General features: G+C 42.2%; 1 protein-coding gene across 3 annotated transcripts in view; it reads left to right on the forward strand.

Moving 5' to 3' along the window:
* ELP3 (elongator acetyltransferase complex subunit 3) overlaps positions 1-26,348 on the forward strand; it is a 122,656-nt gene that overhangs the window by 53,219 nt on the left and 43,089 nt on the right. For all 3 annotated transcript variants that reach the window (XR_011465197.1, XM_005900067.3, XM_070376001.1), the window contains 3 exons: positions 1,266-1,459; positions 21,739-21,829; positions 24,634-24,699. Coding sequence is in view for 2 of the 3 variants with exons in the window: in XM_005900067.3 (XP_005900129.1) it covers positions 1,266-1,459; positions 21,739-21,829; positions 24,634-24,699 (351 nt within the window). In the remaining variant the exon portion in view is untranslated. The remainder of the gene's footprint in view (positions 1-1,265; positions 1,460-21,738; positions 21,830-24,633; positions 24,700-26,348) is intronic.

The raw sequence follows: 26,348 nt of genomic DNA on the forward strand, positions 1-26,348 counted from the left end.
TGAAATCCTATGTTCCCCGTATGGATGCAGACTAGGTGGAGAGTGACTTGCATACATACTTTTTGTGGATGGCTATAGAATATTTATTAAAGACTGGATGACTCTTTAAAATAGAAATGTTACAGGGAAAATTACACGCAGTTACAGCAGACTGTCCCTCAGAGCCAATGGTGCACAAAGATTACAGCATTTAAGATGATAATAGGAATCAATGAGAGAGATCGAAAACTCAGTAGTTATATCTCTTTGGAAAGCAAGTTACACAATGGGAAGCTCTGGAGTAATAACAGCACAAGATAGAAAGCATTTACTCCATTCACAAGATACAGTACTCTGGCCATTTAGACACTAATGCCAGGTCGGGGTGAGAGGGAACTATATGAATCCACTTTAATTCCTCCATCACATGTCAAGTGGAATCTAGATAAGAGCAGATTTGCAGTGCAAAATCATAGAAAGGAGAAGGCTTGATGTCTCCTTGCTTCATCCCAAGTAAAGAAATAAGCCAGCTGAGGTGATACAATGCAGGAAATGACTGTGTCAAAAGAGATGAATTAGCTGTACTGCTCAGCATCCAGGTGACAAATGGACTGTGTGTGTCTTCTGGGTTAGGAACGGTGCCCGCTGGCCTGAGAGCAACACAGTCATACCCAGGGGTCGGCATACTTTCTCTGCAGAGGGCCACACAGGAAACACTAGGTTTTGCAGCCCAGATAATGATCTATGTCACTTTTAAAAGTCACTTTTAAGTATACTTCATTATTAAAGGAGATTGTGGTCTGGAGGTAAAGGCAGGCATCAGATGAATCTTCAGTGTGATGATGTTAAGAAAGCAATAATACAGAATTCCCCCCCCAAAAAAAAATTTAAGTGAAGCAACTTGTATTTGAAGGTCAGTAAGACCTCGTTGAAGAATTGGCATTCGAGCTGAGACCTAAAGGTGAGCTAGATGAAGAAAACCTGATAAGATTTCCAGGCAGAGGAAATTGCCTTTGCCACGGCAGGAAGGCAAGGTTGGGAGGCTGGCAAGTGATGACCCCGCAGCAGTGGCCAGGAGCTGGGTCAGCCAGGGCTTGGGCACCCAGCACCCAAGTGTCTTGCTCCCGTGAGACTATAAAAACAGTGAGTTTCTGTTCTGTTTCCCCACGCTTGATGGAAAGTAGTCTAGGGACCAGGCAGGTGTGTGAGAGAAGTCGGCCCAGGATGGAAACTTCACCGTGGGTAATCTCCATGTAACTAATGGAGCTCATCTTCCCTCTCCACAGGAGTTTTTCGAGAACCCAGCTTTCCGTCCTGACGGTTTGAAACTCTACCCTACCCTGGTGATTCGTGGGACAGGGCTCTATGAACTGTGGAAGTCAGGAAGATACAAGAGTTATTCCCCCAGCGACCTGATCGAGTTGGTGGCCCGGATCCTGGCCCTCGTGCCCCCGTGGACTCGAGTGTACCGCGTGCAGAGGTAGTGTGTTATCTTTCATGCCCGCAGTCATTACTGACAAGTCTGTCTGTCCAGTGTCTAATGAGAACACTGTCATTGAAAATTGATGGGTTTGAATTTTTTTTCATTACAAATGGGACACCAGGAATGCTGTCTGTAGACAGAGGGTCTGGGAACAAATGGGACATCAGGAATGCTCTCTGTATATAGAGGGGTTGGGGATAAGACAGGTGTCCAAGCTGCTTTGCTAGTGTCATCTGTATCCATGTGTTAATTCCTCCACTCATTCATGAGCCAGGAGATGGGTGGAGGGTGATGGTCAGCAGTGTGGTGTTGGGTTGCAGGAGCCTGTGATCTCAATCAGTGTTTCCTCTTCCGGATCTGCTCCAACCCAGATCCTATACTGAGTGTGAGAGGACGCACTGACCATGTGTGTGTTATCCCTGTTCTAGAGCCCCTGAGAGAGTAGCAACAGGCATTCTTCACTGATATTAATGTAACTATGGAGAAAGAGTGACCTGTTCCTGTTGGCATGAAGGAAATCACCTGAACAGTTTTTCCTAGGATAGAGAATCTGAGATCTCGTTTACAATCATGGTTTTGTTTTTTTTCCCTTGTCTGTGCTGAGGCACGCGGAATTTTAGTTCCCTGATCAGGGATCAGAACCATGTCCCCTGCACTGGAACTTTAGTTCAGTTGAGTCGCTCAGTCGTGTCCGACTCTTTGCGACCCCGTGGACTGCAGCACACCAGGCCTCCCTACCCATCACTAACTGCTAGAGCTTGTTCAAACTCATGTCCATTGAGTAGGTGACGCAGTCCAACCATCTCATCCTCTGTCGTCCCCTTCTCCTCCCGCCTTCAATCTTTCCCAGGATCAGGGTCTTTTCCTATGAGTCAGTTCTTCGCATCAGGTGGCCAAAGTATTGGAGTTTCAGCTTCAACATCAGTCTTTCCAATGAATATTCAGGACTGATTTCCTTTAGGGTGGACTGGCTGGATCTCCTTGTAGTCCAAGGGACTCTCAAGAGTCTTCTCCAACACCACAGTTCAAAAGCATCAATTCTTCGGCGCTCAGCTTTCTTTATAGTCCAGCTCCATACATGACCACTGGAAGAACCATAGCCTTGACTAGACAGACCTTTGTTGGCAAAGTAATGTCTCTGCTTTTTAATATGCTGTCTAGATGGGTCATAGCTTTCCTTCCAAGGAGCAAGCATCTTTTAATTTCATGGCTACAGTCACCATCTGCAGTGATTTGGGAGCCCCGAAATATAAAGTCTGTCACTCTTTCCATTGTTTCCTCATCTATTTGTCATGAAGTGATGGGACCAGTTGCCATCATCTTAGTTTTCTGAATGTTGAGTTTTAAGCCAGCTTTTTCACTCTCCTCTTTTACTTTCATCAAGAGGCTCTTTAGTTCTTCTTTGCTTTTTGCCATAAGGGTGGTGTCATCTGCATATCTGAAATTATTGATATTTCTCCCGGCAACCTTGATTCCAGCTTGTGCTTCATCCAGCCTGGCATTTTGCATGATGTACTCTACATATAAGTTAAATAAGCTGGATGACAATATATAGCCTTCACATACTCCTTTCCCGATTTGGAAACAGTCTGTTGTTCCATGTCCAGTTCTAACTGTTACTTCTTTTCCTGCATACAGATTTCTCAAGAGGCAGGTAAGGTGGTCTGGTATTCCCATCTCTTTCAGAATTTTCCACAGTTTGTTGTGATCCACGTAGTCAAATCTTTAACATGGTCAATGAAGCAGGAGTAGATGTTTTTCTGAAACTCTCTTGCTTTTTCAATGATCCAGCAAATGTTGGCAATTGATCTCTGGTTCCTCTGCCTTTTCTAAATCCAGCTTGAACATCTGGAAGTTCCCAGTTCATGTACTATTGAAGCCTGGCTTGGAGAATTTTGAGCATTACTTTACTAGCGTGTGAGATGAGTGCAATTGTGCAATAATTTGAACGTTCTTTGGCATTGCCCTTCTTTGGGATTGGAATGAAAATTTACCTTTCCCAGTCCTGTGGCCACTGCTGAGTTTTCCAAAGTTGCTGGCATATTGAGTGCAGCACTTTCACAGCATCATCTTTTAGGATTTGAAATAGCTCAACTGGAATTCCATCACCTCCACTAGCTTTGTTCATAGTGATGCTTCCTAAGGCCCATTTAACTTCACTTTCTAGGATGTCTGGCTCTAGGTGAGTGATCATACCATTGTGCTTATCTGGGTCATGAAGATCTTTTTTGTATATTTCTTCTGTGTATGCTTCTTTATATCTTCTGCTTCTGTTAGGTCCATACCATTTCTGTCCTTTATTGTGCCCATCTTTGCATGAAATGTTCCCTTGGTAGCTCTAATTTTCTTCAAGAGATCTCTAATCTTTCCCCATTCTATTGTTTTCTTCTATTTCTTTGCATTGATCACTGAGGAAGACTGTCTTATCTCTCCTTGCTATTTTGGAACTCTGCATTCAATTGGGTATATCTTTCCTTTTCTCCTTTGCCTTCCACTTCTCTTCTCTACTCAGCTATGTGTAAGGCCTCCTCAGACAACCAGTTTGCCTTTTTGCATTTCTTTTGCTTGGGAATAGTCTTGATCACTGCCTCCAGTACAGTGTCACAAACCTCTGTCCATAGTTCTTCAGGCACTCTGTCTATCAGATCTAATCCCTTAAATCTGTTTGTTACTTCCACTGTATAATCATAAGGGATTTGATTTAAGATCGTACCTGAATGGTCCAGTGGTTTTCTCTGTGTTCTTCAATTTAAGTCTGAATTTGGTGATAAGGAGTTCATGAGCTAAAACAGTCAGCTCCCAGTCTTGTTTTTGCTGATTGTATAGAGCTTCTCCATCTTTGTCTGCAACGAATATAATCAGTCTGATTTTGGTATTGACCATCGGGTGATTTCCATTTGTAGAGTCTTCTCTTGTGTTGTTGGAAGAGAGTATTTGCTATGACCAGTGCGTTCTCTTGGCAAAACTCAGTCTTTGCCTTGCTTCATTTTGTATTCCAAGGCCAAATTTGCCTGTTATTCCAGGTGTTTCTTGACTTCCTACTTTTGCATTCCAGTCCCCTATAATGAAAAAGACATCTTTTTTGGGTGTTAGTTCTAAAAGCTCTTGTAGGTCTTCATAGTACCGTTCAACTTCAGCTTCTTCAGCATTACTGGTTGGGGCATAGACTTGGATTACTGTGATATTGAATGGTTTGTCTTGGAAACGAACAGAGATCATTCTGTTATTTTTGAGATTGCATCCAAGTACTGCATTTCGGACTCTCTTGTTGACTATGAGGGCTACTCCATTTCTTCTAATGGATTCTTGCCCACAGTAGTAGATATAATGATCATCTGAATTAAATTCACCCATTCCAGTCCATTTTAGTTCACTGATTCCTAAAGTGTTGATGTTTACTCTTGCCATCTCCTGTTTGACCACTTCCAATTTACCTTGATTCATGGACCTAACATTCCAGGTTCCTATTCAATATTTTCTTTATGGCATTAGACTGTCCTTCCATCACCAGTACATCCACAACTGGGTGTTGTTTTTGCTTTGGCTCCATCTCTTAATTCTTTCTGGAGTTATTTCTCCTTTCTTCTTCAGTAGCATATTGGGCACCTACTGACCTGGGAGTTTATCTTTCAGTGTCCTACCTTTTTGCCTTTTCATACTGCTCATGGGGTTCTTAAGGCAAGAATGCGGAAGTTGTTTGCCATTCCCTTCTCCAGTGGACCACGTTTTGTCAGAACTCTCCACCATGACCGTCCCGTCTTAGGTGGCCCTAGTTGCATTGAGTTAGACAAGGCTGTGGTCTATGTGATCAGTTTGGTTAGTTTTCTGTGATTGTGGTTTTCAGTCTGTCTGCCCTCTGATGAATAAGGATAAAGGCTTTGGAAGCTTCCTGATGGGAGAGACTGACTGAGGGGGAAACTGGATCTTGTTCTGATGGGCCATGCTCAGTAAATCTTAAATCCAATTTTCTGTTGATGGGTGGAGCTGTGTTCCCTCCCTGTTGTTTGACCTGAGGCCAAACTATGGTGGAGGTAATGAAGATAATGGCGACCTCCTTCAAAAGGTCCCCTGGACGCACTGTTACACTCAGTGCCCCCAACCCTGCAGCAGGCCACGGCCGACCCATGCCTCTGCCAGAGATTCCTGGACTCTTAACGGGCAAGTCTGGGTCAGTCTCTTGTGGTCACTGCTCCTTTCTCCTGGATCCTGGTGTGCACAAGGTTTTGTTTGTGCCCTCCAAGAGTCTGTTTCCCCAGTCCTGTGTAAGATCTGGCAGCTCTATGGTGGGGTTAATGGCGACCTCCTCTAAGAGGGCTTATGCCACAGCCAGGTCTGCTGCACCCAGAGCCCCTGCCCCTGCGGCAGGCCACTGCTGACCTGTACTTCCTCAGGAGACACTTAAACACTCACAGGCAGGTCTGGCTCAGTCTCTGTGGGGCCTCCTGGTGCACACAAGGTTCTGTTTGTGACCTCTAAGAGTCTGTTTCCCCAGTCCTGTGTAAGTTCTGGTGGCTCTATGGTGGGGTTAATGGTGACCTCCTCCAAGAGGGCTTATGCCATACCCAAGTCTGCTGCACCCAGAGCCCCTGCCCCTGCGGCAGGCCACTGCTGACCTGTACTTCCTCAGGAGACACTTAAACACTCACAGGCAGGTCTGGCTCAGTCTCTGTGGGGCCTGCTGGTGCACACAAGGTTTTGTTTGAGCCCTTGAACCATCTCTGATGGGTATGGGGTTTGTTTCTAAATGCAGTTTTGCCCCTCCTGCCGTCTTGCTGGGGCTTCTCCTTTGCCCTTGGATGTGGGGTATTATCTCTTTTTGGTGGGATCCAACATTGTCCTGTCAACGGTTGTTCAGCAGCGAGTTGTAATTTTGGAGTTCTTGAAGGAGAAGATGAGCACACGTCCTTCTACTCTGCCATCTTATGGATATACTGTAGTGGAAGAGTGGAGCCCTAACCACCGGACACTCAGGGGAGTGCCACCCCCCCTTTTTTCCTAACTAGAAACATAACACTGAAGATAAAGTTAAAGGCCATAAAGTTACCTATTTACTACAATCCTGACAAAGCCATTCCTGCATTTCCTGGTTGTTAAGGCACATTTCCACCACCCTGCTCAAAACCACCCAGATTCTAATATTACCAGTAAAAGACCAAATGGGATTAACAAATGGATGTCCTGTCAGCTGTCCTGTGACTAGTACTCTGCTGAGCACAAAGACTGTGCTACTCATAACATACAGCAGAACTGTCAACTATGGGAACATCATCAAGGACGTAAAATAATGGATTTGCTTAAAGATCAAAGGGTGTTTGGGCTTCTTAGGTGACTCAGTGGTAAAGAATCCACCTGCCAATGCAGGAGACACAGGTTTGATCCCTGGTTGGGGAAGATCCTCTGAAGTAGGAAATGGCAGCCTACTCCAGTATCCTTGCCTGGAGAATCCCATGGACAGAGGAGCCTGATGGGCTACAGTCCATGGGGTCGCAAAGAGTCGGACCCGACTGAGCAACTAAACAAGAACAACATCAAAGAATGGTTATACATTTCTGGCACAACATATTGATTTCTTAAATTTTTATAATTGTTGGCCCACCATAAGGACCTAAATTGCTTAATGATCTATTTTTTTTTTTTTTAAGTACAGTTAAAAATAAAAGGAGAAGGACTTCCTTCGTGGTCCAGTGGTTAAGACTCTGTGCTTCCAATGCCAGTCTCCATGCTCCATTATCCTAAGTTTAGTTCCTGATCAGGGAACTAGGATATTCATGCTGTATGATGTAACCATAAATAAATAAATACACACCAATTTCTTTTAAAAAAAAATTATTAAGGAGATAGTGATGAGAAAATTCAGTTATCACAATTATTTGCATTCTCCTCCTTCTCTTTCACCTTTCTGGAACAATTCAGTCTAAGAGACATTAGGAGGTACTGAGCCATGCAGGCATCCTCATGGAGATCTAGGGAGCCATGGGACCCAGAGCACGGGGAGGAGGGTGTTCTTGTGAAGGAGTCAGTTGTGGGGTTCAGGCTAGAGCAGCCCAGGTGTGAGGGGGGACATTCTTGCTGATGCCTGCCCTTGGCACCATTTGTCAGCAGGGCAAGGAGAGTGTGTCCAGGGGATCCAGAGATGAGGACAGAAAGAAAGGGTCAGTAACATGCAGGAGGTGGATCTAGTAGGTAGACAATATTAAGGGTAATGGACCTGGCTTTTTGTTATCTGAAAAGAGAATTTGTCATTGTTGTGCAGTTGCTAAATAATGTCCAGCTCTTTGTGACCCCATGGACTGTAGCCCTCCAGGCTGCTCTGTCCATGGGATTCTCTAGGCAAGCATACCGCCATTCCCTTTTGTACAGGATCTTCCCAACCCAGGGATCAAGCCTGCTTTGGCAGGCAGGTTCTTTACCATTGAGCCATCAGGGAACCCTGAAAATGGAACTACAAATATGAAAAAGGAAAAAATTAGAATATACCACATGGTGTTCTGGAATAGGAGATACTGGTGTCAATTTGTGGTTTGCAACCTGTCCGGTAGATATAGAAATAATTGTAACAAATGATAACAAATACAGTGTGTGTGTGTGGACATGTCCTTTTCACAGTCTATTTAACAGGCATGGTTTTTGCAATTCTGGGCTGCTTGTTGGTGAGGTGGCTGTTTGAAATGGCCTCTAAACATCGTACTGAAGTGTCTTATAGTGTTCCTGTATGCAAGAAGGCTGTAACTGTGCCTTATGGAGAAAATACCTATGTCAGATTAGCTTCATTCAGACATGAGCTATTTGAGGCATGCTGCTAAGTCGCTTCAGTCGTGTCCAACTCTGTGCGACCCCATGGACTGCAGCCCACCAGGCTTCTCCGTCCATGGGATTCTCCAGGCAAGAACACTGGAGTGGGTTGCCATTTCCTTCTCCACTTTGAGGCATGAGTTCAATGTTAATGAAGCATCTCTCCATCTATTGAGAAAAAGAGCACAAGACCGTACATAGAAACACAAATTTTTAAAAAGTCACGTTTGATCAGCTGATGGGAATGCTGGGACCAGAGGCTCACAGGAAGTTGGGATGGAGTCTAGGATTAGACAGTAGTAAAGTGCCGCTATCAGTCTCTGGATTTTGGTGGTTGTATTATGGTTACGTAAAAGAATATCCTTGCTGTAGGAGATACTTAAGAGTATTCTGGGGGGCCATTGGGACATCTTGTTCCCAATTTACTTTCAAATACTTGAGGAATATAGTTATTGGTACCACACTTGGGAATTTTTCTGTGACTTTGAGATGCAGTAAGTAGTGTTAACAACAGCAAAAGAAAAGTTTCCTTTGCATTTAACTGATTGGGGCCACCAGAGAAAAACGAGTACACTACTTCTCAGCAGTCAAGCGAGGCAACAGGTATCACAGAATAGACATTTCCCAGCCATGGTCACCAGTTTGCTTTTTTTTTTTTTTTTAGCCAAGAATAACAAGGCATAGCATGGGAAATCAGATGAAGAGTTTGCATCCTCCCCACTGTATTTATCTTTAAATTCCTTAGTGCTGTAACCAGTGAGTCTCAAGCAATGAAGACATTGCTATAACATTAAAAGCTTAATTTTATAGGTTTTATGAAATGTCACTGAGGGACATTATCATGGCTTACCATCAACTGAAAAAATAACGGCTTTGAGAAAACAGGAGCAGCAAATATAAACTCTCCAGTAAAACTATAAAGGGGTCATGACAGAAAGAATTAAGAGTATGTATTTTAGACAAGCAAAAGGGCGTAGGAGGAGAAAGTCTTGATACTATGCATGACTAACATGAAGCTGATTAAAGAAACACCCATGTTCCCCGTTCTCCTGTCTCGACCCCATTACAGCTCTCTGGAGACTCAAACAGTAGAAGAGGCCCCCACCCCCTTCCCGCCCCCAGCTCTGACCCTAGGGGCCAGACTGTCTTTCTCTATCAGTACATCGCTTACAGGGTTTATGTGGAACACGTAGTACTCTGGGGTGTAGGATTAAGCTTTTGAAGTGACACTCTTATTACCTTACCAATGTGTGAGTGAATTAAAACCTGATAGACTACTGTGAAACAAGAAGTAAAATCTCTTTAAAAATGCCGCCTTGGTAATGTCCTCAGTGAATCTCTGGGCAGTTTCTATTTGAAGACAGTGATGATTCAGTTGCCAGCAGTGAAGACCTTTGGTAGAGAGTCATCTCGAGTTTAGCTGTGTGGTCAGATTTTCATGCTTTGGGACTGATAATTTACTTAACTTTTTAATTTATTTTTGATTTGGAGGAAGGTTGCTTTATACTGTTGTGTCGGTTTCTGGCGTACAACACCACGAATCAGCCATAGCTATACGTATATCCCCTCTCTCCCTTGCTTCTCTCCCCCACAGAGAGCCAGGCTGGGCTCCCTGTCTTATATAGCAACTTCCCTCCTAATTCTGAAGTTGATTATTTTCTAGTATTTTTAATATAAAGATAAAATCTTTGTCATTTTATTTTTACATTTTTGTGTGTTTAATATAGCTATGATGTTGTTTTTCACGTTTCCATTAGAATTCTGGTTTTTTGTGTAGCTCACTGTGGACTTCCCTGTAGCTCAAACAGTAAAGAATCTGCCTGCAATGCAGGAGACCAGGGTTCGATCCCTGGACCTGGAAGATCCTCTGGAGAAGGGAACAGCAACAGTTTCCAGTATTCTTCCCTGGAGAATCCCTTGGTGGGCTACAGTCTGTGGGGTTGCAAAGAGTCGGACACGACTAACACACATAAACTGTGGAATTCATTCAAGTTTACAATATCTTGCTACTTATTTTTTAACGATTTTATTGACGTATTTTCTTGGTATGTGCTGCATAATATGATTCAAGTTTGTTTTATATTGACTTGCTTTTTGTTATCAATAGTCACTGACATTCTTGACCAGGCTTTGTGGTACTGGGGTGTGGGGTGTAATGTGGCATCACTGGTCATTGATCCAGTACATTCCTTTTTGATCATGTGATTTTTATGCTTCTTCCCAACAAAGTTCATAGAATAGTACTGATTATCAGAACTTATATTTTCTTCTCAATTTTCAGCCATGTATTTAATTTTTCTTGCAATATAACTATATTTACATCAACAGAATGATATTTCATTTATAAAGGTACTGTAAAAATCACTTTCAATATATGTGGTATGAACAGGCTTACATTATTTTTCTAAAACTTTCTTTGTATAATTGGGATGCAGTACATTTTGTTATCGTTGTTCAGTTGCCAAGTCAAATCCAACTCTTTGCGACCCCACGGAATGCAGTGCGCCAGGCTTTCCAGTCCTTCACTATCTCCCAGAGTTTGCTCAAACTCATGTCCATTGAGTCCATGATGCTATCTAACCATCTCATCCTCTGCCACCCTCTTCTTTTGCCGTCAGTCTTTCTTAGCATCAGGGTCTTTTCCAGATATGCCACCCTTCGCATCAGGTGGCCAAAGTATTGCAGCTTCAGCATCAGTCCTTCCAATGAATGTTGGGGTTGATTTCCTTTAGGATTGACTACTTTGATCTCCTTGCTGTCCAAGGGACTTTCAAGAGTCTTCTCCAGCACCCCAGTTCAAAGGCATCAATTGATTGGCACTCAGCCTTCTTTATGATCCAGCTCTGACATCCATACATGACTCATGGGAAATCCATAGCTTTGACTATACAGACTTTTGTCAGCAAAGTGATGTCTCTGCTTTTTAATACTCTGTCTAGGTTTGTCATCCTTTTCCTTCCAGGGAGCAGGTCCTTTAATTTCATGCCTTCAGTCACCGTCCACAGTGATTTTGGAGCCCAAGAAAAGAAAATCTGTCATTCCTTCTGCTTTTTCCCCATCTGTTTGCCATAAAGTAATGGAACCAGATGCCATGATCTTAGTTTTTTGAATGTTGAGTTTTAAGCCAGCTTTTTCATTCTTCTTTTCACCCTCATCAAGAGGCTCTTTAGTTTCTCTTGACTTTCTGCCATTAGAGTGGTATCATCTGCATATCTGAGGTTACCCCCAGAGTAAATCTTCATAGGAAGAGGCAGGTTTCATATTCTTGCTATCACTCCTAGTATTTTATGCTTCTCTTTATACTATGATCATCACCATTTCAGTGTCTTGTGTGATAGTACAATGAGTTCTCTCAATTTAACAGACAGTGGGTCTGTGCGGTACATTTTATACACTGGCAAATAATGCTTTTTGAATTCTATTTCTTGCCAATGACTTAAAAAATCTTCATAGTTATCATTTTAATGGCAGCCTGGTAATCTAGCATTTGAATTTGTCTCATTCAGCAAACTGTTCCCTAATGTTAGACATTTAGGTTGCTTCCTGGTTTCTTCATCTCTCTTTTTTTATTATTATTATCTTGGCCTCTACTCCATCTAAAATTCATGTGCATAGAACTTTTTACTTCTGTTGAAGTAACCTGTTAGAGTAGTAGAACCCAGGAGAAGGATTACTCATAACAAAGGATCTAAGCGTTGTTGTTACTATTCCTTTTAACATACTTTCTGGAACAAGGAACGTATAAATGAGTGTTATCTTTTTTGCTATGTATATTGATATGGTTTTCCAAAGGAATTATATCATATTAGAGTAAATATGTGGTTTCTGATTTTATCACAACCTCTACAGAATTAAATGGTTTGTATTTTTATTTTATTTACCTAGGATTTTAATTTGCATTTCCCGAGCTATTGGTGAGGATTAACATGTCTCCCATGAAGCTGATTATTATCTGTGTCTTCTTACATCAGTTGTCTGTTTATATATAATTTGCCAATCATGGAATTTGGATCATAAAGAAGATAGATGGTACTTTTTATTGAGATAGCTCAAAAAGAAAACTTGATAAATTTTAACTTTCAAAGGTCTTGGAATGGTCTTCTCTTTCCTGGGCGGATATGAAGACTAGGAAACCAACAAACTTGTGTTCGTGTTCACATAGTACAGTTCAGTTCAGTCGCTCAGTCATGTCCGACTCTTTGCGACCCCATGAACAGCAGCACCCCAGGCCTCCCTGTCCATCACCAACTGCGGGAGTCTACCCAAACTCATGTCCATTGAGTCAGTGATGCCATCCAGCCATCTCATCCTCTGTCGTCCCCTTCTCCTCCTGCCTTCAATCTTTCCCAGCATCAGGGTCTTTTCAGATGAGTCAGCTCTTCACATAGGTTGGCCAAAGTATTGGAGTTTCAGCTTCAACATCAGTCCTTCCAATGGACACCCAGGACTGATTTCCTTTAGGGTGGACTGGCTGGATCTCCTTGCAGTCCAAGGGACTCTCAAGAGTCTTCTCCAACACCACAGTTCAAAGGCATCAATTCTTCGGTGCACAGCTTTCTTTATAGTCCAACTCTCACATCCATACATGACTACTGGAAAAACCATAGCCTTGACTAGACAGACCTTTGTTGACAAAGTAATGTCTCTGCTTTTTAATATGCTGTCTGGGTTGGTCATAACTTTCCTTCCAAGGAGTAAGCGTCTTTTAATTTCATGGCTGCAGTCACCATCTGCAGTGATTTTGGAGCCCCCAAAAAAATAAAGTCTGACACTGTTTGCACTGTTTCCCCATCTGTTTGCCATGAAGGAGTGGGACTGGATGCCATGATCTTAGTTTTCTGAATGTTGAGTTTTAAGCCAACTTTTTCACTCTCCTCTTTCACTTTCATCAAGAGGCTCTTTAGTTCTTCTTCACTTTCTGCCATAAGGGTGGTGTCATCTGCATATCTGAGTTTATTGATATTAACACTTAATGATTTGGTAGCTATGTTTTGGTAAAACAGCTTCATATCTCTGCATGAAAATGTTATACTCCATTTACTGCTATTTTTAAAGTTATGTTCAGATATAGCTAGAATACGATATGTCTGAAATGGAACCCACTCCAGTGTTCCTGCCTGGAGAATCCCAGAGATGGGGAAGCCTGGTGGGCTGCCGTCTGTGGGGTCGCACAGAGTCGGACACGACTGAAGTGACTTAGCAGCAGTAGCAGACTTCCAGAAAGAAGTTTGTATCAAGGTCTCAGTGGTCAAATTTTGAAAGAGAAGCGCTAAGGGAAGTGTTATGGGTAACTCAAGCGTTACATGCAAATGTGTACAAGAGAAGGCTGAGTGTTTAGATGGTGTTAACAAAGGTTCGTCAAGTCAAGGCTATGGTTTTTCCAGTGGTCATGTATGGATGTGAGAGTTGGACTGTGAAGAAAGCTGAGCACCAAAGAATTGATGCTTTTGAACTGTGGTGTTGGAGAAGACTCTTGAGAGTCCCTTGGACTGCAAGGAGATCCAGCCAGTCCATTTTAAAGGAGATCAGCCCCAGGTGTTCTTTGGAAGGAATGATGCTAAAGCTGAAACTCCAGTACTTTGGCCACTTTATGCGAAGAGTTGACTCATTGGAAAAGACTCTGATGCTGGGAGGGATGGGGGCAGGAGGAGAAGGGGACAACAGAGGATGAGATGGCTGGATGGCATCACCAACTCGATGGACGTGAGTTTGAGTGAACTCCGGGAGATGGTGATGGACAGGGAGGCCTGGCGTGCTGCGATTCATGGAGTTGCAAAGAGTCGGACACGACTGAGCAACTGAACTGAACTGAACTGAAGTGGCTGAGAAACCTTCTGATTTGGGAAAAGAATCACAGGGTTTTCACTCTGCAGTGTTTCTTCTAGCTTTGGTTTTAAACTCTTAAAATAGTTGTGAAAATGTAGAAAACCAATATGGTCCAGAAGTACAGCTGAGCACCTCACTCTGCTCATCTGGAAGCTGTTGGTTATATGTTGCTGTAAAGAAACCACTGGCAAAGGAAAAAGCCTCCTCCCAGGGTGTTTAATCCAGGGGATTTTAATAATTCTAGTTTATTTTTGTTTTAAATCATAGCAAAGGAAAATTATGTGTCTTTGTGTTCTGTGCCTTTAGAAAATCTGTCTTATTCCTATGTAGGTTCACCTCGTGTCAGCTTCTGCTAATTACAGACAATTTGCTTAGTGTTGACTCGTGAATCTAAACTCATACATGGAGAAAAAGTTTCTAGGAATGATTTTCTGGACAGGTATCAGAAGAAACGAACAAAGGAAGGAAAGTGGGAAGGAAGATATTTCAAGTAAAAACAATGTTTTACACTTGTCTTTTAAAAAAAAAATTACAATTTCCTCACGCCACCTACCCCTCCTTTTTCTTTCTTAACTATTTTACACTTTAAATTTTATGACGGTTGAGTCAGTAACATCTAACTGGGTGTTTTTATGAAGTAGCACCCCAATGAATCATTCTGTACTGCAGCACGGAAGAGTGGAGGCAATGATTAAATGTAAAATTCTCTCCAGACACATGATGGAGCCACATTAAACTGCCGCTGCCCACAGGCTATTTGACAGCTGTCTGCCTTGATGTGACTTTTAAATCACTGTGAAGCATTAGAATAGAATACCAATTTGCAACCAAAAGATGTTTCTGAGGTATGAGGAACTTCAGACCAAAAAAAGCTCTAGACATCACTTTGAAAGACTTTTGATGAGCAAATTGCAAATATTAGTACCTCTAAGCTTGACAGGTTACCTGTTGAAATAGAAAAGTGAATATTCCTGAATGGAGTATCTCTTCAAGCCAAGAAAGTGAAACTAGACTGAAATTGAAAAACCTAAAAATAAATGAAACTTGCACCTAGATGAATGTAGCAAAGTCCGAGGGTCTATAATCTTACCTGGGCTTTGAACTCCTGGGAGTCTGGAATAGTGTCTGTTTATATATTCCAGGTTGCTTTATCTACTGTGTTGCACATAGATGATGCTCAGTGTATACAGAACTCTCTTTCTCTCTTCATTTTCAGTGAAAACAGATTATCTCTGAAAGTGGAGATGGCCACATTTCTATTCCGTAATGAGGAAAAACTCCCGTCTGGTACACTCCAGGCATTTCACTGCCAAAGACCATTAACACCATGTGGCATGTTGTAGGGACGGACATGAATGTAAGGACATTTATGAACTGTCAGAATCCTTGTAAAGTCCTTTGTTACCAGGTTAGCACTGACTTGTGCTTTGGGATAGCTAGTCCCAGCTTCAAGGCATATGCAACCTTGTAGTCTCAAGGGTCTTTAACTTGGCTTAATGCTCTGTTCTCATTATCTTGAAATCATGAATGATTTTTTAAGAAGAGACGCTCTGTTCTCATTTTGCACTGGGCCCCATAAATGATTAGCCAGCCCTGCTGGTAATTCTGTGTTCCCTTCTATCATATCAGATCAGATCAGATCAGATCAGTCGCTCAGTCGTGTCCGACTCTTTGCAACCCCATGAATCGCAGCACGCCAGGCCTCCCTGTCCATCACCAACTCCCGGAGTTCACTCAGACTCACGTCCATCGAGTCAGTGATGCCATCCAGCCATCTCATCTTCTGTCGTCCCCTTCTCCTCTTGCCCCCAATCCCTCCCAGCATCAGAGTATTTTCCAGTGAGTCAACTCTTCACATGAGGTGGCCAAAGTACTGGAGTTTCAGCTTTAGCATCATTCCTTCCAAAGATATCCCAGGGCTGATCTCCTTCAGAATGGACTGGTTGGATCTCCTTGCAGTCCAAGGGACTCTCAAGAGGCTTCTCCAACACCACAGTTTGAAAGCATCAATTCTTTGGCTCTCAGCCTTCTTTATGGTCCAACTCTCACATCCATACATGACTACTGGAAAAACCATAGCTTTGACTATATAGACCTTTGTCGGCATAAGTGATGTCTCTGTTTTAATATGCTGTCTAGGTTTGTCATACTTTTCCTTCCAAGGAGCAAGTGTCTTTTAATTTTATGGCTGCAGTCACCATCTGCAGTGATGTTGGAGCCCAGTAAAAGAAAATCTGTCACTGTTTCTTTTTCCCCATCTATTTGCCATGAAGTGATAGGACTGGATGCCATGATCTTAGTTTTCTCAATGTTGAGCTTTAAGCCAGTTTTTTCACTCTTCTCTTTCACCTTCATCAAGAGGCTCGTTAGTTCCTGTTTGCCTTCTGCCATTAGGGTCTTGTCATATGCATATTTGAGGTTATTGATATTTCTCCTGGCAGTCTTGATTCCAGCTTGTGATTCATCCAGCCTGGCATTTTGCATGTTGTACTCTGCCTAGAAGTTAAATAAGCAGGGTGACAGTATACAGCCTTCACATATTCCTTTCCCAGTTTGGAACCACTCTGTTGTTCCATGTCCTGTTTTAACTGTTGCTTCTTGACTTTCGTACAGGATTTTCAGGAGGCAGGTAAGGTGGTCTGGTATTCCCATCTCTTTCAGAATTTTCTACAGTTTGTTGTGATCCACACAGTCAAAGGCTTTGGCATAGTCAATAAAGCAGAAGTAGATGTTTTCCTGGAACTCTCTTGCTTTTTTGATGATCCAACAGATGTTGGCAATTTGATCTGTGGTTCCTCTGCCTTTTCTAAACCCAGCTTGTACATCTGGAAGTTCTCTGTTCATGTGCTGTTGAAGCCTGGCTTGGAGAATTTGAGCATTACTTTGCTAGCATGTGAGATGAGTGCAATTGTGCAGTAGTTTGAACACTCTTTGGCATTGCCTTTCTTTAGGATTGGAATGAAAACCGATGTTTTCTGGTCCTGTGGCCACTGCTGAGTTTTCCAAAGTTGCTGGCATATTGAATGCAGCACTTTAACAGCATCACCTTTTAGGATTTGAAATAGCTCAGCTGGAATTCCATCACCTTCACTATATTTGTTCAAAGTGATGCTTCCTAAGGCCCAGTTGACTTCACACTCCAGGATGTCTGGTTCTAGGTGAGTGATCTAGCCACACCATCGTGGCTATCTGGGTCATTAAGATTTTTTTCATATAGTTCTCCTGTGTATTCTTTTCACCTCTTCTTAATATCTTCTGCTTCTATTAGGTCCATACTGTTTCTGTCCTTATTGTGCCCATCTTTGCATGAAATGTTGCCTTGATAGCTCCGATTTTCTTGAAGTCTTTCTCTAGCCTTTCCCATTCTGTTGTTTTCCTCTATTTCTTTGTATTATTTCCTTAAGAAGGCTTTCTTATCTCTGCTAGCTATTCTCTGGAACTCTGCATTCAGTTGGATATGTATCTTTCTGTTTCTTGCTTGCCTTTTACTTCTCTTCTCAGCTATTTGTAAGGCCTCCTCAGACAACCACTTTGCCTTCTTGCATTTCTTTTTCTTTGGGGTGGTTTTGGTCACTGCCTGTGTGCAGTGTTACGAACCTCTGTCCAGAATTCTTCAGGCACCCTGCCTATCAGATCTAATTGCTTGAATATATTTGTCACCTCCACTGTAAAATCATAAGGTATTTGATTTAGGTCTGACCTGAATGGCTTAGTGGTTTTCCCTACTTTCTTCAATTTAAACCTGAAGTTTGCAATAAGGAGCTCATGATCTGAGCCAAAGTCAGCTCCAGGTCTTGTTTTTGTTGACTGTATAGAGTTTCTCCATCTTCATCTGCAAAGAGTATTGTCAGTCTAGTTTTGGTATTGACCATCTGGTTATGTACATGTGTAAAGTCATCTCTAAAGGCAATGATACCTCAGTAATAATGAGCACAGTGAGTGCCCAGATCTTGGTTTTAAATACCGTGCTCCACTGAAAGGAAGCAGGACTGCTTGGGTAAATGGCTAGTTCTAGGGTTGGTAAATGTAAGATAAACCTGGAACATCTTGTTGCAGAAAGTAAGGAAATACTCAAAGAATGTTGCAGATATGTCAGAAGGACCCAGAAGCCAGCCTAAGTGCATGCCTACTGGCCACATCTAATTTAAGCAACAAAATAATGTTGATATCAGACTACTACAACTGGTTGAATAAAATAGGAATCTATGAGTTTGTAAATTAGAGAAGGGAATATTCTTCCTTGAAATATAAGCTCAACTAACACAGAAGAGATGGTAGAAATAATCACCAGTGATGACTGTTGCAGGGCAGGTGGTGTAGAAGGAGTCATCAGCAGATGCTAGACTGGTGGTCAGAGGGTCAGTGAGGAACAGGATATTGGCATGATATTTGTACTTGTGTCAGCTCTCATACTGTAACAGGTATTCTTTAACAATCCACTTAATAACACGTTATTCACGTTTTTGTGCTTTTTGTTGATTTTACTGTTTAAAATGTCCCAGACTTCCCTGGTGGCTCAGACGGTAAAGCATCTGCCTACAATGTGCAAGACCTGGGTTCAATCCTTGGGTCGGGAAGATCTCCTGGAGAAGGAAATGGCAATCCACTCCAGTATTCTTGCTTGGAAAATCCCATGGACGGAGGAGCCTGGTAGGGTAGAGTCCATGGGGTCGCAAAGAGTCAGACACGACTGTGCGACTTCACTTTCTTTCTTTCATGCATAGTGTTCCTAAGCACAAGAAGATTGTCTTCTTGTCTTACAAAGAAAATAAATGTGTTAGATAAGCTTCATTACAGCATGAATCATAGTGCTGTTGGCCATATACAGTGTTAATGAATGAATTCTGTGTTAAATAAAGTGTCTTTGAACAGAAACACAGAACAAAGTGATGTGTTGATCAGTGGAAGAAAATGAACTGAAAGCTGATAGGAACCTAACCCTCCGTTTTGCTTAGGAGCAGTGCTTCCATATTTGCTCATTCAGTGTCCATGGCACATTATCAGACTTCACTGCAGTGAATAACAAGAGTCAAATGTATCTCATGTAATGGGTACTAACTGGTTGCCGTTGATATTATCAGATTACTTTCATATCACATATAACAGTGTTTTACTTTGCTGTGTAACTACATATATTTGTGAGTAATTTAATAGAATGTTGTTCAGTCGCTAAGTCGTGTCCAACTCTTTGCCACCTCATGGACTGCAGCACGCCAGGTTTCCCTATCCTTCACTATCTCCCAGAGTTGGCACAAACTCATGTCCATTGAGTCGGTGATGCTACCCAACCACCTCATCCTCTGCCTCGCTCTTCTTTGCTTGCCTTCAGTCTTTCCCAGAATCAGGGTCTTTTCCAATAAGTCAGTTCTTCACATCAGGTGGCCAAAGTATTGGAGTTTCAGCTTCAGCCTCAGTCCTTCCAATGAATATTCAGGACTAATTTAGTTTAGGATTGACTGGTTCAGGGTTAAAAGAGGCATTTGGGAGATTTTAACTTTGGTTTATATAATATGAAATAGTAAAAAAACTTAAAACAGTTTTTTATACATTCCTTCCTAAAATAAAATAAACTGCTTTTTCCTCTGTCACCTAAAAGAATACCCTAATTATCTGTGTAAGCAAATAGAATCGTAAATTCTATTATGCTTATTGGGGTACGAGCACAAAAAAAGAAAAAAAACCTGCTTTTTGCTTCACTCGCCTTCTTTCAGTTTCATATGATTACTAATTTAGGATGGACCTGGGGGCTTCCCAGGTGGTCCAGTTGCTAGGACTCTGCGCTTCCAATGCAGGGGTCCCGGGTTCTGCCTCTGGTCAGGGAATTAGATCCCACATGCCACAGCTCAAGATCCCTCGTGCTGCAACTAAGACCCAGTGCAGCCAAATAGATGTGTAAACAAAAATAAATGTTTAAGATATATCTGGTTTTCAGTTCAGTCACTCAGTCATATTTGACTCTTTGCAACCCCATGGCCTGCAGCACACCAGGCCTCCCTGTCCATCACCAACTCCCGGAGTGTACTCAAACTCAGGTCCATTGAGTCGGTGATGCCATCCAACCATCTCATCCTCTGTCGTCTCCTTCTACTCCTGCCTTCAGTCTTTCCAAGCATCAGGGTCGTTTCAAATGAGTCAGCTCTTCACATCAGGTGGCCGAAGTATTGGAGTTTCATCTTCAGCATCAGTCCTTCCAATGAATATTCAGGACTGATTTCCTTTAGGATGGACTGGTTGGAAGGAATTACAGTTCCAAAGGAAGAAAGTTTATTTTACTAAAAAGTATAAGTAAACCATAGATATTAACTAATCACTCTAAAGTATATATTTTTATGTCACTTTGAATGCCCTGGTATGTCATTCTCTTAAAGAATTTTGGTTTATCATTTCTTTATAGTAGCTTCCAGAGTCTATTTATTATGTATAGTTTTTAATGCTAATTGATTAGCTTTTGATACTTTTGAATGAGTGGGGAATATCGTATTAGAATCAAATGGTGAATTAGCTAATTGTATTTTCTTAACATTTGGAGGGATAAGTGAGAAGAGAAGGAAAAGACTCAAGTTGATTCAAAAGCAAAAATGAGAAAACAAGATAATTGGTGTATCATTCAAGTCTTCTAATCCACCAAATATTAGACAAAACAAATTGGGGACTTGTCCTAAGCATATTCTTACTTCTTTTTTTTTTTTTTTAGCTATTTTGTGTTAAGATACTGGTTTTTCTCTAGAAGGGAGGTTGAGGGCTACTAAAATGAAGCTCATAATTTCAACTTTTGATCAAAGTTTCCTTGGTGCCTGGCACTTAACACTGTATTAATGCCAGGAAATAAATTTTATCTACTTCATCTTTAAGCAAGTTCTTATTCCCTTCTAATGAAGTTGTTGTGCTCAGTCATGCAGTCGTGTCCAACTCTGCAACCCCATGGACCATAGCACTCAGGTTCCTATGTCCAGAGAATTTTCCAGGCAAGAATACTGGAGTGGGTTGCCATTTCCTCCTCCAGGGGATCTTCCTGACCCAGGGATTGAACCGGAGTCTCCTGAGTCTCTTGCATTGGCAGGCGGGTTCTTTACCGCTAGCACCACCAGGGAAGAGTCACTTCTAATTTAGATTTTTAGGAAACGTTGCAGTGGGTGGTGGGGATATATTCTTTGAGACCAGTTGTCATCTCGGCCAGGCTTTTAAGCTTCCTGGTTACTTGTCATTCAGCAGCTCTACAGGAAAGTGTCTATAAGTTATAAATCAGTGTGTTAATAATTTTTATTTCTTCTCTTTTAAACAAATTGGATTTTATAAAAACAACAACAAGAATTGTGTTTCCTGTTTAGTACAGGTGTCTCTTCAGCCAAAAATCATTATAATGGTTACTGGATATTTGTTTTGTATTTAGTAATCTTCTAAAGTGATTTCATCAGGTATTTCTTAAGAAAACCTTACGTGATTGGTGAAAATCATAATTTCATAGATGGAAAAACTGGGAGGTAGAAAAGCTGTGAATCTGCTTTCCAGTTAGAATATTCAGCCTCTGTTTTCTTGGTCTGTTTTGTAGGGGTTTTTTGAGGGGGGAAGGGTGGTTCTCCTTTTGTAAAAAATATCCCTGCCTTCCTGTTTTAGAGAGTGACTTATATTTTGCAATAACTGATGTTTTTCTCCTGCAGAGATATTCCAATGCCGTTAGTCAGCTCAGGAGTGGAGCACGGAAACTTGAGAGAGCTGGCATTTGCAAGAATGAAAGACCTTGGAATACAGGTAAGAGCCTGACCGTAACTGCAGAGATCAAAGTACTCTCAGACATGCGATCACCTGATAAACTTACAGGTTGGGTCAAAGAGCTTTCATGCATTGAAGCCCCTCTTTCTGTACAGCATGCTGAAGCTGAAGTAGTGGTTCCACCATCTGCATCCCTCCCTGCAGCCCTCTGCTTTCTCCTAAAAGAGTATGGGTTTGTCAATTTAATGGTTGTTTTCTCTTGCCTACTGAAATTGTCAACTATGTGTTCAGCTCCTTTTTTAGAAAACCTCTTTTCTTTTGAAATACTGGGTGTTTGATTCTTGACCAGTGGTTATAGATAAATACGACCTTTGAAGAAACAAAGATGACATGCTGAAATAATTACCGATGTTATTGTCCAGATACACCATTCTCCCTTGCCCCACCTTGCCCCTGTGTCTTTTCGTTTGCTTTTTTATTTCAGAAATATTTACTAAGCACCTCCTTTCTGCTTTCCCTGGAAATACAAAGAGCCCAGGAATCTGCAGATGATTTTGAAATCGCGATATGGTTTAAAACTCAGTGCCCTAGGAGCTATTTCTCAGAGCTGCTAAGAGGAAAGGCCAGGGGGTGCCTAGGCCTGAGCCTGCATCCTGGCCTCTGCTTTGAGCTTCTGATTCACTTGGTCTGGTACGGAGCTGAGGGAGGTTCTCACACGCAGTGCAGACATGGACCACTCTTTGAAAGGCACTGTTTTAAGGACTACGTATCATGTTTGTGGACATACCTGAAACATTTTGTTCTCTTAGTTGATTTGTTATGAAGAAGTTTTTCTTTTCTTTTTTTCAGAAAACGGTCTAGAGTTGTGAACATTATTGGCTTATTCTACCAAAATAATAATAATTTAAGTTCTAGAAAAACAGCAACTTTATGTACAGTAATTGTTATATAGTTGCTCCGTCCAGAGAAGGCAATGGCACCTCACTCCAGTACTCTTGCCTGGAAAATCCCATGGACAGAGGAGCCTGGTAGGCTGCAGTCCATGGGGTCGCTAAGAGTCAGACATGACTGAGCGACTTCACTTTCACTTTTCACTTTCATGCATTGGAGAAAGAAATGGCAACCCACTCCAGTGTTCTTGCCTGGAGAATCCCAGGGATGGGGGAGCCTGGTGGGCTGCCGTCTATGGGGTCGCACAGAGTCGGACACGACTGAAGTGACTTAGCAGCAGCAGCAGTCGCTCAGTCATGTCCAACTCTTTGTGACCCCATGGACCATAGCCAGCCAGGCTCCTCTGTCCATGGGATTTCCCAGGCAAGAATACTGGAGTGGGTTGCCATTTCCTTCTCCAGGGGATCTTCCTGACCCAGGGATTGAACCCAAGTCTCCTTCATTGGCAGGCAGTTTCTTTACCACTGAACCACCAAGGAAGCCCCATGTACAGTAATGAATAGCCCCAGCAAGTATGTGACTGCTCTGCTCTCTGGTCCCCAACTGTCCCAGTTCCTCAGCTCCTCCTTCTCCTCCTGGCCTGGTTAGCCTGATAACCTCATTATCCAGCCATCATCTTTAACCCTGTACCCCTCTTAAACCTTGGTAGGCTCTCATAAAGTAATCTAGGATTGAGTCTCAAGACTGGAATTCAGTCATAGCCAAAAGTTATCTAGCTTACCTAGGCAGTGTCTTTACTAGAAAATAAGGACACACCAATCTCTTTCGTAAAAACCATTCCCCACCCCTCCAAGAAAGGGCAAAAGCAGGCAAGGGTTCTTTAGGAGCATGTGATATGGGTTCCCAGGGCATGGAAATAGCTTAGTTTTTCTAGAACTGAATAATGAGCGCTTATTTTTCTCGTGAAATTCTCTCCATATATACACCAAATACACTATTAGTAGTATGGCTGCAAGACATCATCAGCTTTCCTAGGGTGATCTTTTCTCACCGATGGAAAGCGTTAGAATCTTGGAAATAAGTTCCATAGTTTGTTCTAGGGAACTATCTGTCCTATTATCATAGGACAGATAATAGTCACTGTGAGGATTTTGTAATTATAAGTGTCAGGCTTCACAGCCTACACTCTGGGTCGTGGAGTAGAAGCGAGAGTTACATCATGTGGCTAGGCCGAGCACACGTCCACAGGCAACTCTGTGCTTCCTGGGACATTCAGAGAGCCAGTCTGCCACCATGACACCATGATTCAGACCGTATAATAATAAAAGACTGTATAATAATAAAAGCTCTTTCCTCCCTCCCAGCCTTTATTCCACAGAGCCCTTCTCTGCAGAAGATAGCAGTCTTAGTTGCCCTCTTTCTGACATTTCTAAAATTTGATACAAACATGGTGATGCTAAAAACATTGAGGGCTATAAAATGGGGAAGGTTTTGGAACATTAGGAATTCAGTTGTTACTCTTCTGTAGATAGAGTTTGGGATTGCACTTTCAGATACAGTTATATCCTCTGGGTAAAACTATGTTCAAATTTTTAGGAGGTATGTTCTTTACTTTCAATATTATGTATCTATCTCCTTTGGATTCTAAATGCCTTTTAAAAAACAATATGCTGTTAACTTCATATATTTCCATTTTGTTTTTCCCTATCTTCAGATTTATTAAAAATGACTTCATTTTTAAATTCAGTTTTTTTAATCTCAATGTAAATTATGTTCAAATGTAATTTTGAGCCCAGAATTTGGTGGAGAAGTTTCAGTAAAAATTGTATTAGTGACCAGTTTTATATTTGCCTCCCCTTCCCTCTTTCTTTTCTTTCTCTTTATTTTTTCCCCATTCCTGTGCCCCTCCTTCCTCCCCTTTCTTCATTTCTTTTGCTTTGTTTTTTTCACAGTGTCGTGATGTGAGAACCAGAGAGGTGGGAATCCAAGAAATTCATCACAAAGTCCGGCCATACCAGGCTAGTGTCTTCATTTTATAGAGAGATTACGTCCTGCTCGTTACTCTTTGTCAAGCCTGGGCCTGTACCTGCTTTTGTATCGTGCTGTGTCTAGTTGCTCTGTTGTGCCCGACTCTTTGCGACCTCATGGACCGTAGCCCGCCAGGCTCCTCTGTCCATGGGGATTCTCCAGCAAGAATACTGGAGTGGGTTGCCATGCCCTCCTCCAGGGGCTCTTCCTAACCCAAGGATCAACCCCAGGTCTCCCGCATTGCAGACAGATTCTTTACTGTCTGAGCCACCAGGGAAGCCCAAGAAAACTGGAGTGGGTTGCCTATCCCTTCTCCAGGAGAACTTCCCGACCCAGGAATCTATTTGGGGTCTCCTGCATTGCAGGCAGATTGTTTACCAGCTGAGCTACCAAGGAAGCCCTATAGTTAGAACCAAAACCAAACTCTCAAAGTTAATAAAGAAACTAAGAGCAAAGAGTCACTGAGAATCAGGTCAAGCCAGCAAAGCCAGATATGAAGATCACTCAACACTAGAAGGGCAGGTTAGGAAGATGAGGTTGGAACTTCATTATGGATCAGTACTATGCAGCAGAACTTTCTGCACTGCTGGAAGTGTCCTGTCATCTGTGCCACCTAATACGGAGTCAGCTACCAGTCACATGTGACAGTTCAGCACTTGAAAGGTGGCTAGTGCAAGAAGAACTTACTTTTTAATTTTATTTAATGTCACAGTGCCAAAGAATTCAAATATAAATAGCCAAATGTGACTAGTGGCTACCTTCGGGTAAAGCTGAGTGTCACATGCTTGTCTCTGTGTTCAGTTATTGCCCGCTGGTGGTAATCAGGTGAAGAGATCACCCTCATCAACAGGGTTTCTATAAAACATTTTTAATGAATTAACTTCTCTCCTGTAATCGTGTTAGCTATTTGCCAGATTTTTCTGTGGGGGTTCTCTTTCCTGTGGGAGCCTGTTTGAGAAAGGCTAGAAGAGATGAGATCTGCAGCTGATATTTGTCTTCTCAAAATGAATTGATGGTTTTCACATCTTGGACCTTTTAAGGAAAAAGTAGACCCTGGCACAGTTACTTCTTCTGCCAAATTCTGGTGCAGTCCAGTTACGCAGCAAACAAGAAGCTGAGGAGGCATGTCAGTGTCAATCTGATTGTTCACCCCACTGTGGGTCCAGTCTGCCCATTTTTGGAGTGCATCTGAGTGTGACTGTGCCCACATACGTAGCTTTCTCTGCCCGTCAATTGCTTAATATTTGTGCAGAGTACAAGGGCCACTTGAGCAGGATGCAAAAGTCAAAACACCATCTAGAGTGCTAACACAAAAGCTTCCCCTAAAACCCCTCTCTGATGCTGTATTTTCTTTAACCTGTTAATCTCACAATTAGGCATACTGTTGGGTTGGCCAAGAAGTTTTTTGGGTTTCTCCATAACATCTTATGAAAAAAACCCAAATGTACTTTTTGGTCAACCCAATATTTTAAAGGTCCTGTGGGATACTTTTTCTTAAAATCCCATCAAGGAATGAAACCAACACATTTTTCCCCAAAAAAGCAGGTTTTAGTGGAAGAGGTGAGGACTAAAAACCATTGAGCACCTGACTGTTCTGGGGCCCGGGGGGTGCTCCCAAGAACTACATACATGACATAAC

This window comes from Bos mutus, chromosome 8, assembly GCF_027580195.1.
Source record: "Bos mutus isolate GX-2022 chromosome 8, NWIPB_WYAK_1.1, whole genome shotgun sequence".
Classification (NCBI taxonomy): domain Eukaryota; kingdom Metazoa; phylum Chordata; class Mammalia; order Artiodactyla; family Bovidae; genus Bos; species Bos mutus.